This window comes from Helobdella robusta, assembly GCF_000326865.2.
Source record: "Helobdella robusta unplaced genomic scaffold HELROscaffold_42, whole genome shotgun sequence".
NCBI classification, from domain to species: domain Eukaryota; kingdom Metazoa; phylum Annelida; class Clitellata; order Rhynchobdellida; family Glossiphoniidae; genus Helobdella; species Helobdella robusta.
The window spans coordinates 1,010,886-1,025,560 of record NW_008704981.1 but is presented as its reverse complement, the minus strand read 5'-3'; the positions used below and the strand labels follow the sequence as shown (position 1 = coordinate 1,025,560).

At 32.4% G+C, this 14,675-nt stretch overlaps 1 protein-coding gene across 1 annotated transcript; it reads left to right on the top strand.

Annotated features, from left to right (window-relative positions):
• Positions 1–1,283: 1,283 nt before the first annotated feature.
• On the top strand, positions 1,284–7,698 carry HELRODRAFT_185876 (hypothetical protein). The gene is made up of 10 exons (XM_009025578.1): positions 1,284–1,543; positions 1,906–2,043; positions 2,253–2,347; positions 3,176–3,314; positions 4,795–4,878; positions 5,125–5,292; positions 5,571–5,656; positions 6,126–6,245; positions 6,687–6,825; positions 7,089–7,698. Exons 1-10 carry the CDS (start codon positions 1,384–1,386, stop codon positions 7,253–7,255), a joined length of 1,296 nt encoding a protein of 431 aa, XP_009023826.1. The 5' UTR covers positions 1,284–1,383; the 3' UTR covers positions 7,256–7,698.
• Positions 7,699–14,675: the final 6,977 nt, after the last annotated feature.

The following is a 14,675-nucleotide window of genomic DNA, read 5'->3' as shown; positions in this document are numbered from 1 at the left end:
GGTCTGCTAAAAACTACCAACAAACTAATTATAAAGATTAAAATCAAACTTTGTAGTAGCAATATTATTATTTCTTAAAAATCAGTCAGCAAACAATTTGCAGTTTAGGTAAATTTGTAGTAGTAAGTAGTATTACTATTAAGGCAAATTATTATTACTAACTAATTAATAGTATTAATTAGTTACTAACTAATTAATAGTATTAATTAGTTAGTAAAAAATTTGCCTTACTTGCCTGTATTTAGTTCATCATAGTGTTATCCTATATATATCTTATATACACACGAGTCACGAGCAACGTAAGATTCAACATTTCAAGTTAACGTTTACAATTTATTTAAACTCTCCCACACAACACGATTAGGTTGATGCTTGGTTGAATGTTTTGACCTAACAGTCTCATTAATTATTTTATTATTTAATTAAATACTTTTTAAATTTTAATTATACTATTTATAATTCGAATGTTAGCTGCAATTCAAACGAACAAGTCTAAACCTTTGCGAGACGATGTTATAATTGAAAACATTCACGCAACTTTCAACGGTACATAAAGTAAAGTTAGATTTGATAAAATCATTCATCCATTCTGTTTTTATAAACCGTTTCAACACATACCTAAGCTGAATTATGAATGTCTAAACGCAACTATGATATATAAATACATTGCCTTACTTACGCATATGATTCTCTCTATAGATATTTAAATATCTTATTGCTATACAATAATATCAGGTTTTTTTTCTCTATAACAGTCAAACATACGTTTACCTATACGTGAGTGTGTTTCTAATACAACAACAATAAACAGCTTTGAGCTTTTGCAGGTAGGCATACGTGTGTGTATTTGTGGTGTGTGTGTGTTTGTGTGTGTATTTGTGGTGTGTGTGTTTGGTGTGTGCGTGTGTTTGTCTGCGTTTGGTGTGTGCGTGTGTGTGTCTGCGTTTGGTGTGTGTGTGTGTGCTTGGTGTGTGTATGTGGATTTACAGTTCGTGTAACTCAGTAATTTATCGTGAAGCAATCGTTAGTGGCTGGTTTACCTGTCCAAAGGCCATTCATGTACCATCAATCATTGTTTTGTATTTTGTTACCTCTAAAATGTATTGCAGATACAATATTTGTATTTATGTAATGTTTTTAATAAAAAATTTGTATCTATTACCGAGTTTTTGTGTTTAAATATGATAATTATTATTTGCATTTGAGTGTATATAATCATGAATGTACTACCCATTGAGTTTGAATCAATTTATTGCTGTTTTTTCTATGATAACAGTCTGAGCGATAGAAGATGTTTGTTATGTGGCTAAATTCTTGTTTCGTTTTTGCTAAATAATTTATTTTTATATAAACTAAATTAATTAGTTATTAGGCGGTCAGAAAATGAGCAACCAAAGAGATGCGTCTTCCACCACTAAATTAAAATGGTCGTCGTTCGCTGGCATGTATGTGGGCTACACATTGGCAATCTTCAATAGGAAATGTTTCTCTTTTGCCCTGCCCGCCATAATGATCAGTCTGCATCTTGATAAAAATGAGGCCGGTTTGTATTTTGGTCTCTAATTCATCCGTTTCATTCTTTGCACCGTTCTGTTCAGTGTTTGTTTATTACTTATTTTATTTTTATTGGCCATTGATAAGACTTGTGTGTGTGTGTGATATTTTAAAACTTTATAACACTGGCCTATGTATTGAACCTAGCAAAAGTAGAGAAAGCATTTTGTAATAATAAGAGTATTCGAAAAGATTAGTTAAGTTAATTATAATTTCATGGATTTTGAATTTTCATGAAGAAAGCATTTTGTAATAATAAGAGTATTCAAAAAGATCAATTAAATAGTTATAATATAATATAATTTTATGAATTTGCAACCTGTGCTTTCAAATTTGACATTGTTTTCAAAGGTCTAATATCAAGTAGTCAGAATCTGGCATACACGATCAGCAAGTTTGTTGGAGGTATCCTGGCAGATTCAGTGAACGTCAAGTACCTCTTCTGCGTTGGACTCTTTGGCTCTGGCCTTTTAACTGTTTCTCTTGCAGGTTCAAAATGAAAAACATGAATTAAATAGAAATCTTTTTTTGTTATATACCCTTTTAAAAAACTTTTATCGCGAATAGAAAAATAAAAAATATATGTTTCATTCAACAGTGTTTCATATTCATTCATCCAATGGTATTTTGAGGAACTTATATAAGGTTTTTGATTTTTAACCTTATTTTATTTCAGTTTTTTAAATTCTTTTTTCCAGCTTTTAATTCATCCTGGCCATTTGTGATAATCCTATTCGTGCAAGGACTTCTCCAGGGAGGATGCTGGCCGGCCTGCGCCAAAATGCTTAAAAGGGTACATCCAATGATACTTCTCTTTTTCTCTTCCTCCAAATTTTATTTGACATGCAAGCAATCAAGAAGTTAAGCACATAGTAATCGACTAGTTAAACATCAATAATATCTATTCATTTAGTTTTGATTATTATTATTTTTATTATTAAGTTATAAGTGTTGTTTTGTTGCTAGAAGTTCTTACTTTCATCTACGTGGAATAAAAAAACTTTAATAAGCCATAATAATTTCTATAATTAATTTCATAATTTAAATTATTATATTTTTTTGTTATTTGTAATTTTTTTTATCTATGTATGTTCTCAATTCTGTTCTGAATTTTACTTTTAAGTGTAAAACTTGGCTTTGGTAGCTTGCTGTTCTCAATCATTATTTTTCATTTATTTAACAGTGTGATGTTAATTTTGTTATTATTATTCTTTTTGATGATGTTGTTATTTTTATTTTTATCATTGTTGTTGGTAGAAGTTTCTGCTTCCATTAGGATTAGTAGTCGTGTTTTTATTGTTATTATCACTATTACCAATGTACTACTGTTGCTTCATTTTTGCATTGTTTAACTGCTTATCAATGAATTCTTCAGTAACATTATTTAACATCATTGGTTGGCGTGATAGTGTAATGGTTAGAGGTGTCTGGTCACTCTCCTGCAGTGACCAGGTTCGATTGGGAAACGATTCCTGCCTGTCAGATGCAGTGTGTGTTATGCTTGGTTTTAATTATAAATTTTATTTACATAAATATTTTAATTTATCATTATTATTCAGTTTTATTATTATTAATTGTTTTTTTTGTTATTATTTTGTTTTCATTTAATTTCGTCCACTAGGGTTGCAGCCCGTCTAACTTCAATTTTTTCTGGGGCTTGCTGTCAACGTCCATGAACGTGGCGTGTGCTTTGGGGCCCATCTTGACCGCTTATATTTTGTTTCAAAATTCTTTTTGGAAGATTTGCTTTGTGATTTATGGTTGGTTGGCTGGTTGGTTGATTAATTGGTTAATTGGTTGGTTGGTTGGTTGGTTGGTCAGTCAGTTGGTTGGTTAGTCAGTCAGTTGATTGGTTGGTCAGTCGGTTGGTTGGTTGGCTGATGTCTGTTTGCTTACTTGCTTCTTAACTTTTGTTATTTTTATTTAACTTTTAGTTCTGATTTATTTGTTTGTTTATTTAGTTTAGTGTTTTTTTCTTTCGTTAACGTATTGATGTGTGCTAGCAACTAACATTCTAAATAGCACCAAATTCTAACATTTTTCGTCAGAGTTTAATTAGCATTTCATTTATTTGTTTGCATAAGTGGTATGTTCGGTCAAAAACTAACAAAGTGTATTTATTTGCCATGGATAACTTACAGATGAAATATTATTGTAGTTTGTTTTGTTAGTGCTATATCTATTAATGCATCTACATGTATGGTTTCAATCTAGTTCCTTATTCGCTTCAGAACACTTCTCTTTCTTTTTCTGATATCTCTCTCTCCTCTCTCTTTCTCTCTCTCACTCTTTCTCTCTACTTCATTGTTCCTAATAAAAAATTCTTCTTGACAGATATTTTCCGACATGGAGTTCTGTACCTGGTACGGTGTCTTGAACACTGGGATGAATGTGGCTTGCTGCCTTGGACCAGCTCTGGTCACTCTTATTATCTCTCTGCAATCTTGGTCTGGTGTCTTCCTTGTCTCTGGTGGGTGGTGATGCTGACGTTTACCAACCAGTTGTTCTTAACGACAACTGGTTGGTTGATTTCAGCGGCGGATCCAGCAGAAGCGGAAATTTGCAGAAACAATGCTATTAACTTGAGAATTTTTGGAAATCATTCCTCCCACCAAATTGGGAATTACGGGAATCAGCAAATGATTGTCATCGGCTGTTGAATTTTAAAATAATTCACCAGGGCACTAATTAACTAAATAATTCACTAAATAATTCACTAAATAATTCACTAAATTTCGGATCCGCCGCTAGTCTGTGCTGAGGTGGTTGGTGCGCTGTAATGGTTTCATGTAAGGCACTTGTATGCACAGGCACCCCAGAGCTTTTGTGTCGTCTCGAGTTAATTTTACGTTTGGATTAATGTTACCTTTCACTTGATGTTATTTAAAAAAATTTATGTTTCTATGTTATGTCTAATATTCTTCATCATTTTCATCGTGACTATTGTGTGAAGGCTTGCCAAAGCTTAATGGCTTCATAAGCTTTTCTTATGTCTATATATACCTGGCAGTTTGGTTTAGAGATTTGTTTCATTTTGTTGGATGTCTGTCAACGTTTTTTGTCCCAAAATCGATCTTCGATACAAGTGCTTGTTTGCTTTTAAAAATTGGCAAGCTAATTATAAATAATTAGTTATTAAATTTTATTGTTGATATATTGTTTATTATTTTTATCTATTTTTTACCATAATATTTCTTATTTGTTATCTTCAGTAATTAAATTGCTTTGTGACATGCACAGGCATTGCTGCTGTTCTGGGTAGTGTTGTCAGTTTCATGATGATTCGAGTGGATGATCAAGGTTCAAATACAAATAACTCAACTGGTTGGTCGGTTGGTTGATTGGTCAGTCGATTGGTTGGTTGGTTGATTGGTCGGTTTGTTGGTTGTTTGGTTGGTTAGTTAGCATCAGTTAGTTGATTTGATTGATCGTTTAAATGTGTGTATGTGTCTATATATAATCAGTTACACTTATTTTTACAGCATTGTACTATAACTAAGAATAACTTCAAAAAAATATATCCCTCATTAATAAGTTAACATATCTCAATACATATGCATGTCCATTCAGCAGCCAATCAGAATTTAAGAGGTCGAGGTTCGTGGAATGACCTACTTAAGAGTCCATTCATGTGGGTAGTCTGTCTGAGTTACATGCTGGTCTTCATGGCGAGGACAGCCGCACTGGATTGGGGCCAATTGTTCATCATCCAGGAGTTAGGGCACAGTACTTATGTTGGTACGTTGTTGTTGTTGTTGTGATGTTGTTGTTGTGTTGTTGTTGTTGCTGCTGTTGTTGCTGTTGTTGTTGTTGATGCTGTTGTTGTTGTTGTTGATGCTGTTGTTGTTGTTGTTTTGATCTTGTTGTTGTGTGTTGTTGTTGTTGTTGTGTTACTGTTTCGTTACATTTACAGCCGTATTTCTTCTTCATTACAATAATGTATTATTGCAATACCGTTACATTACAATTAGAATTACAGTTTCGACGCTATTACAATTACATTAAATTTTTGTTAGGCAGTCTATTCATCAGCTGCATGGAAGTGGGTGGGGTGTTAGGTTCAATTTCTGCTGGCTACATAGCTGACATGCTGGTTGCAGACGTAAGAGTTTACGTGTCTCAGTCTTTTCTTTTTGTCATTGTTGTCATCTTTGTCGTGATTCTGATTGATTTCGTAGTTGTTATCATCATTGTTGCCGTTATTGTTATCAGCTATATTTACTTAATCATCGTCGTCGTCGTCTTCGTCACTATCGTTATAAAAATGTACTTCGTGAACGTCATCACTGACGTCATCATCTCTCACTGACGTCATCATCTCTCACACGTACATCATCGTCGTCATCACTGACGTCATCATCTCTCACACGTACATCATCGTCGTCATCACTGACGTCATCATCTCTCACACGTACATCATCGTCGTCATCACTGACGTCATCATCTCTCACACGTACATCATCGTCGTCATCACTGACGTCATCATCTCTCACACGTACATCATCGTCGTCATCACTGACGTCATCATCTCTCACACGTACATCATCAACGTCATCACTGACGTCAAGCAGACGGAGCAAACATCCAGTATCACGGGCAGTCCGAGAATGACGGTGGCTACTGTGTATGTCCTCATACTCACTGTCTCTCTTCATCTTCTTCTCTTTTTCATCACTAGTGCATCTTCTCAGGTTGGTTGGCTGGCTGGTTATCTGATTGGTTGGTTGGCTGGTTGATTGGTTGGTTGGCTGGTTGATTGGTTGGTTGGCTGGCTGGTTATCTGATTGGTTGGTTGGTAGGTTGATTGGTTGGTTGGCTGGCTTGTTATCTGATTGGTTGGCTGGTTGATTGGTTGGTTGGCTGATTGGTTGTTGGCTGATTGATTGGTTGGTTGGCTGATTGATTGGTTAGTTGGCAGACTGGCCTGTTAGCTGGTTGGTCAGTCGGTTGGCTGTTTAGTTTCTCTGATTGGTTGTTTTTTGAAGGTTGTATTTTATAGCTTATTCATGTTAAATTTCAATAAATATATTAATTTGTTGTTTAATACGTTCATACTGTCAGCCAATGAATCAACTGATACAGCTTGCAATCAATCAAGTAATCATTTGTCCATCCATCCATCCATCTCACAGATATTCATAGCAGCAATCGGCTTCTTAATGGGGCTTGGGGCGTACGGTCCCATCTCCATATATGGTGTTATGTCCATGGAAGCCTCACCTGTCCACTTGCAAGGCACCTCCCACGCTATCGCCTCGCTAGCTGCTAATGGTTAGTGGGAGGAGTATGTTTGTGCCTTGCTTGCTGATTGGTTGATGGCTATTTGTGTTTCAAAACTAATTGGCTGGTAGTGATTGGTAGTGATTGGTAGTGATTTGTGATTGTTAAATTGGCGGGCACTGCTTTTGCTTTTGATTCACGTGTATCTTAGAAATACTAAAGAAAGAATTGTGAAATTAAATTTTAATAATGACGTAATATTATTACAGTTATTATTATTATTATGATTTATTTTTGCCCTTAATTTGAAACAGTTGGAGCGGTGACAGCGGGCCTACCATTCAGCATGGTGGCAAACAGTTTGAACTGGAGAGGTGCCTTCATCATAATGGAGTCCACACTTGCTGGCATGCTCGTCATCAAGGTACTCACAAGAAATTTAGAATACAAGATGGTCTCTACGAAGAAAAAAATTCAATAAAATAATTTATTCGATGTTTTTGTTTTGTTGTGTGTGTGTGTGTGTGTGTGTGTGTGTGTGTGTGTATTTTGACATTTTATTGCATAATTTGATTGCATTGTACAAGCAGTGTATTTGTTAGATTTTGTTTGTACACAATAATATTTTTCATTTTGACGAATTTTTGTTTGACTTGATAGGCGTCAGTATATTGAGAATGCACATTTCCTCTTAATTCACATTTTAGAAGAAGTTTTCGAGTTTTTTGTTGCGATTTTTAGACTTAGTGCTTGGAGTGTTTATGATTTCACAACATTTTCTTACAAGCATTTATCTTATTTGTTGCTGCTAATCGTTTTTACAAGTATAAAAAAATTATATATTTTCGGATCATTTGTTTTATCAGTAAACTTGGACAGCAAAAGTTTTTTTATTTTGTGAAAATAAAAAGAAATCAAATTTTAGTTAAATGTCTCTTACCTAATTCTTTGGAGTATCAACAGTGGACATGCCAATCACGGAAACTCCAGAACCACTTGCCTCTACCGTTCTATTCATCATCATCCTCATCATTCTTCTCATCATCATCATATTTATCATCATTCTTTTCATCATCGTCATCATCATCACCATATCGTCTCAAATACATATCAATTGTCAAATTTTCAGTTGGTCGAAAATATGTACAAAGGCCACAACATAGAAGTTGTAATAAAAGTAATATTTTTGCGAGTTGTTTTTTATTATGTTTTTTGGGTTTTGTTTTTCACGAAATTTTTGATTTGTGTCGTGTGTTATTTGGTTTGGGATTGGTTACTTCATTCCATTTTGATTGAAAAGAAGAGTTGAAACGATAGTAAGCAATCATCTTTCAAAGAATGCATACATACACACATAAATACACACACCACAGAAAAGAGACAGAGGAGAGAGAGAGAGAAATGAATAGAGATACATGTTCACAGATATATATATATAGGCCTACACACACACACAGACATACATGCATTTATAGAGTGTGTGCAGCTCTTTCTATCAAAATGAATTCATTCAAACATACATCATTCATCATATAAGGATTCATCTCGCTATTGTTATTATTATTATTGTGGTTGTTGTTATTGACATTGTTCGAAGCACATATCTACAATTAGCACTGCCAAGGTCATTTTTGATTGGTATTAGAAGACACGTGATGGCAATAAAAGAAATAACAATATTCATCATCATCATTGTTCTCATCATCATCATCATCATCATTGTTCTCATCATCATCATCATTGTTCTCATCATCATCATCATCTTCTTCCTTGCTTCATTTTCATCAGCATCCTCCTCGTCACCTCCTGCATCATCATTATCATCACCGTCTTCTTTATCATCATAATCATCATCTTCTTCATCTTCTTCATCATCATAATCATCATCATCTTCTTCTTCATCTTCTCCATCATCATAATCATCAACTTCTTCTCTTGTTCTTCTCCCTTCTCTTCATCATCGTCGTTTTCATCGTCCTCATTATCTCCATCACCACTATTGCATATAAGCTCATATCCGTAAGGCAAACTTTTTTTCTCTTGCTAGGAGTAAGAACGAGCGAGATAACGCCAAATAAAAATAAAAAGTTTAAGCAATAAAAATAAAAAATAACAATAATAAAAGTAATAAATAAACATATAATAATAATAAGGCATAATAAGTAATGTTATTGATAAATTGTTTACTTGTTGTTTAACTTTGTTGGATATAGAGCTCATACTATTATTTGTTAGTAATATTACTAAAAATATTGGTAATAACAATAATAATAATAACGATAATAACACAGACGCACATAAAAAACACACATAAAAACATACATTTTTAACTTCTTATTCTTCTTATTCATCTCTTTCTTTCACTTCTTCCTTTTTTTATTGCTTTCTCTCTCTCTCCTCTTTTTTTCTCTTTCTCTTTTTTTCTCTCCCTCTTTCTCTCTCTATCTGTCTATTATCTATCTATCTTTGTCACTCATACACATCCATACCAACATAACAACATACACACGCACACACATGTTCAACAGTAAAGCGTGTTATATCATTGTCTGAATTTTTATTCAAAGTTTTCTTTTGTAAACATACATACATACATACATACATACATACATACATACATACATACATACATACATACATACATACATACATACATACATACATACATACTACATACATACATACATACATACATACATACATACATACATACATACATACATACATACATACATACATACATACATACATACATACATACATACGTACATACGTACATACATACATACTTACATACATACACATACATGGCAAATATAAGTGTGTATATTAGTGATTTTACACAATAGTAATAAAAAAATTTAGTAGAGTTACTTTAATTTTTAAATTTGTTTAATAAATAATGAAATAATTAATATTTAATTAAATAATCGTATTTTTTTAATTATTGCTAAAATTAATTGATTAAAAATTAATTAAAACAACAAAATTATTTAAAATATTTCCTGATAAAATACTACTACTATTAATAGGCAGTCATACAAGTAGCATTGTAGTTTCATTATAGAACATTTGCAGTAAAAATTACTATACTACCACTACTACTACTACTATTTCTATTACTACCACTACTACTATTACTACTACTTCTACCATTACTACTTTTACTACTACTACTACTACTACTGCTGCAACTACTAATAATTTTACTACTAATTTACTAGTATTTACTTCAACTATGAAAACAAAAATATTACTTTAACAAACAAAAATTTCACTACTACTACTACAACTACTGCTGCTACTACAACAACTGCTGCTGCTACTACTACTGCTGCTGCAGCTGTCGTTACTATTACTATCATCATTACTACTTGTTGTAGTTGTAGTAGTACTGCAATACTATTGATTGCTTGGTCGGAGTGATAAGAATAACGTAGCATAACTTAATATATTCAACATATGAATGTAATAGTTTTTTTTACACATTTTTAGGATATTCAGGTTATTGTTATCTGTGTTATTATTATTATTATTATTTTTGATGTTGTTATTTATGTTTTATGTCAGGTAGCAAGGAATAGAGGAAACAAACAGACCAACTAAACAACAACAACAGCAACAACAACAATAACATCAACATTAACAACAATAATAATAACAACAAAATATTATTAGCAATAGCAACTACAATATCAACAACACAACAACAACAAAGAGTCAACGCTATAATAATTATAATTCACGCTAACAACAAACAAAATAACATCAAAAACAACAACAACAATAGCAACAACAACAACTAGCAACTACAACAACTGAAATCAATAACAACAATAACAATTTTTAAAAACCTACAAGAACTAACGTTTTAACCTCTAGCAGAATCAAGTTAGAAAGTCCCAAATTTTTATTGTTATTATTTCTATTTCTTGTTCTTTTTCTTGTTCTTCTTGTTTTTCTTGTTCTTGTTCTTCTCCTTCTCCGTCTCTATCTTCTTCTTCTTCTTCTCCTCCTCCTTCTTCTTCCTTTTCTTTTATTATTATTATTATTGTTATTATTATTATTTTTATTGTTACCATTGTTATTGTTATTATTATAAGGTTTGGAATACAAGTATGTCGGTGACGATAAACCATTTTCAGCCATGGAAAAACTTATTCTCAATAAAAAGTAAACAAATATTTTACATCATCATCATCTTCGTCGTCATCATCGTTATCATCATTATCATCATCATCATTGTTGTCGTCGTCGTCATCATCATTGTTCACATTTAAGTGTTTGTGTTTTGTATGTGTTTTTTGTATGTGTGTGTGTGTGTGTGTGTGTGTGTGTGTGTGTGTGTGTGTGTGTGTGTGTGTTTAAAACACACATGCAATTGTAAACGTGAGATAGCTTGTATTAAGTGCAAGCCTTATTATTTATTGCTTTTCATATTTGCATTAGTATTAAGGTGTTACACGTATACACACACATACACACGCACGCACACACACTTACATAATATATGGTATATTCATTTTTTCCAAAAAGCAACATTATAAATAGCATTGGATTTGGAGGACCAACTACAACATATTTAAATAAGAGCTAACTAAATGGCTAAAAACTTTGAATGTAAGTCAGCTTAGCGGCATCTTTTTACATCCGCAGTTACTAGTTATAAACAATTGCCATTATGTATACTAGCTCTACAAACAGCTTCCAAAATGAAGAAACAAACCAGTGCTATTCTCATTAAACGGTTTAAGAAGCAATCAATCTAGCAATATTGTTCGTGTTTTTTCTTAATATTTATTTACACTCAAACTGGGAATGTTTGTTTGTTTGAGGAATCGTGAAGAATTAAGCGTCTAAAAATGTTTAAGAAAAAGTTTTTAAAAGATATTTTCAGACAAGACAAAAATAACAATTTGACAAAAATACGAATACTCTGTGTGAAAAACATTTTTGAATTCCTAGTTCTTAACTAAATGATAACAATTAAGATGTTAAATCAAACATGGGGGAATGCGACGTTGCATGCGCGTTTGTATGGGTATTTGGGTTTTCCCACACCAAATTGATAACCAAACTTTAGAAAAAACTATCTTGGGTGTGTGGCTAATAATAATAATTAGATTTTACAATTCAGGTTGATTAATTAATTAATTATTTACTTGGTTTATAATAAAATAATTTAGTTGTTTATTATTTGGCCATTAATATCAACCATACTGGTAAGTATTAATGTTATATTATATGTGTAATAAATTGTGTATTGTTAAAGACTCCGTTATACGTATATGCTGTAACCTTTTATAATGTTATCATCATTATTATTATTATTATTATTATTGTTGTTGTTGTTGTTGTTGTTGTTGTTGTTGTTGTTGTTGTTATTTTTAATATTGGTATTATTTTTGTTGTTTTTATTATACAGCTTCGGTGTTGTTCTCTGCTTGAACTTTTGCAATGCAGTGCAGAACAAGTTAATTGCATGATGCTGCAAATGCTTCGTTGTTGTTGTTGTTGTTGTTATTGTTATTATCATTTATTATTATTTTTATTATTATTGTTTTGTTATTTTTTTATTATTATTGTTATGTGGGCTCCGAGATGGTGGTGTAGTGGTTAGGGCGCCTGACTCGGCTGCTTCACTGACATGGTTCGATTGCAAGCAGATCATCTGACTTTTTTCATATGCAATTTACGTGTTGTTGTTGCTGTTGTTGAATTTTCTGAAAATTAATTAAGGAAATAATAATAATAGAAATATATTAATATTAATAACTACCTCATCATCATCATCACCACCACCATTATCATCCTCATCACCACCAGACTTGCTCTTATTACTCCTTCTTCTCACTCCGCTGATTTACAGCGAACCCGCTTTCGACGATGACGTCACGGACCATGTTACGTCATCGGTAAAAAAGTAAGTAAGACAGAGAAAAAGCGAAATTCAAATAGTTAAAAATGTAATTGAATAATAACTTTGAAACTATCAATATCTGTTTATCTTGGTTTTCTTTTTATCTCTGTAATCGTTTTTCTTCTGTTGTTCTCAATAATTCTACTTTTAACTCCCCTACTCTAACTTTCGGGGTACCTCAGGGTTTTATCTTTGGCCCTCTTCTATTCATACTCTATACCTCTGAACAACCTCGTATTATAAATAACTTTTTTTTAGCTAGTAAACTATATGCTGATGATTCTTATATTTATTCTTCCTTTTTTCCATCTAATCTCAATAGTGTTTTTCATAATTTATCTCTATGTCTTTCTTCAATTATCGCTTGGTCTGACTCTATGTGTCTTAAACTTAATCCTTCTAAGTTTGAATTAATTTGTTTTAATAAATCTAAACACTCTATTACTATTCCTCCTATTATCTTACCTGATTCTAAAACTCTTGATGTTCCTCACAAGTTTCGTAGTTTAGGCTTTATCTTTGATTCTACTATGTCTCTCTCTTCTCAGATTAATAGTGTTGCTAGAAGTTCTTACTTTCATCTACGTAGAATGAAAAAACTTCTGCCTTTTCTTGATGATCCTACTCTTCTCCTTCTTGTTACTTCGTTAGTCTTATCTAGGATTGATTATTGTAACTCGCTCTACTATGGTCTTCCTGACTCTACACTCTACCCTTTAAGTAAAGCTTTTAACTCTGCTGCTCGTCTAGTTGCTCGTGCCCCTTTCTTTTCTCATATATCTCCATATCTTGTTCTCTTGCACTGGCTACCTATAAAATATAGAATAATTTTTTAAATTTGCACATTCATGTATAAGCCTTAATCTAAATTATTTCCTAAGTACTTATCAAATATATAAATTGAACCTAAACGCCTCGGTTTACGATCGTCTTATTGTTCTCACTTTCTTTTAACTCGTGTTAAACACTCTTTTGCTAAATCTGCATTTGCTTTTTCTGGCCCTTTGCTTTGGAACTCTTTACCTCCTTTTCTGACTACTTCTCCATCACTTACGAAGCTCAGAGCGGATCTCAAGGGTCATCTGTTTGCAAAATTTATTGAGGAGCGCTGTTGAACATTGCTGAAATTGCACTTTATAAACTAATCGATTGACTGATTGAAATAATAGTTACAAAATTATTCAAATGAGTAATAACAATAAGAATAATAATTTTTATAGTTATTATAATAATAATAATTATTATTATCATTATTATTATTCTTTTTTATTATTCCCATCTTGCAGACATCCAAAAGAACCCTTTCGTAGCATTCAATCCGTCAAGAACATTGATGATGGTGATGATGATGATGACGATGATGACGGTGGCGGTGTTGATAATGATAGCAAGACCACCCTGGCGCATGAAGTTAATAATAATGATGATGATAATGATGACGACGATTGATGATGATGATGACAATGATGACGTAATGATCATGACGACGATGATGGTGACGATTATGATGATGATGCTAATGATGATTACGATTATGATGACGATGATGATGATGACGATGACGTAATGATGATGACCACGATGACGGTGCTATTATTATGATGATGATTTAGTGGCTATAACAACACAGGTAAAAGTTTATATATACATATATACATACATATATATATATATATATATATATATATATATATATATATACGAACAATTCATTCACTGCGTTTCATAGGAATGCAATTCATAATTGAATGGTTGAAATGATCAAGATGATAGCAATGATGACAATTATTATGATAATTATGATTATAATATAATTAGATATTATATAAATAAATAAACTTGAAAACGAAAATAATTATACTAGAGAAAATAAAACCTAAACCCACGCAGAAATCATGTGAGGTATGCGAGAAAAAGCTGCAATCAGTCTTGGATATACTAACATCGGAGGATGATGACGAAGACGACGATGTTGATGACG

What these genes read in the sequence shown, in the direction of transcription:
- HELRODRAFT_185876 (XM_009025578.1), top strand. Translation starts at nt 1,384, where the DNA reads ATGAGCAACCAAAGAGATGCGTCTTCCACCACTAAATTAAAATGGTCG. An exon ending in TCTTGATAAAAATGAGGCCG is followed by an intron (nt 1,544 to 1,905) that starts GTTTGTATTTTG and finishes TTGTTTTCAAAG; the next exon opens with GTCTAATATCAAGTAGTCAG. An exon ending in CGCCTCGCTAGCTGCTAATG is followed by an intron (nt 6,826 to 7,088) that starts GTTAGTGGGAGG and finishes AATTTGAAACAG; the next exon opens with TTGGAGCGGTGACAGCGGGC.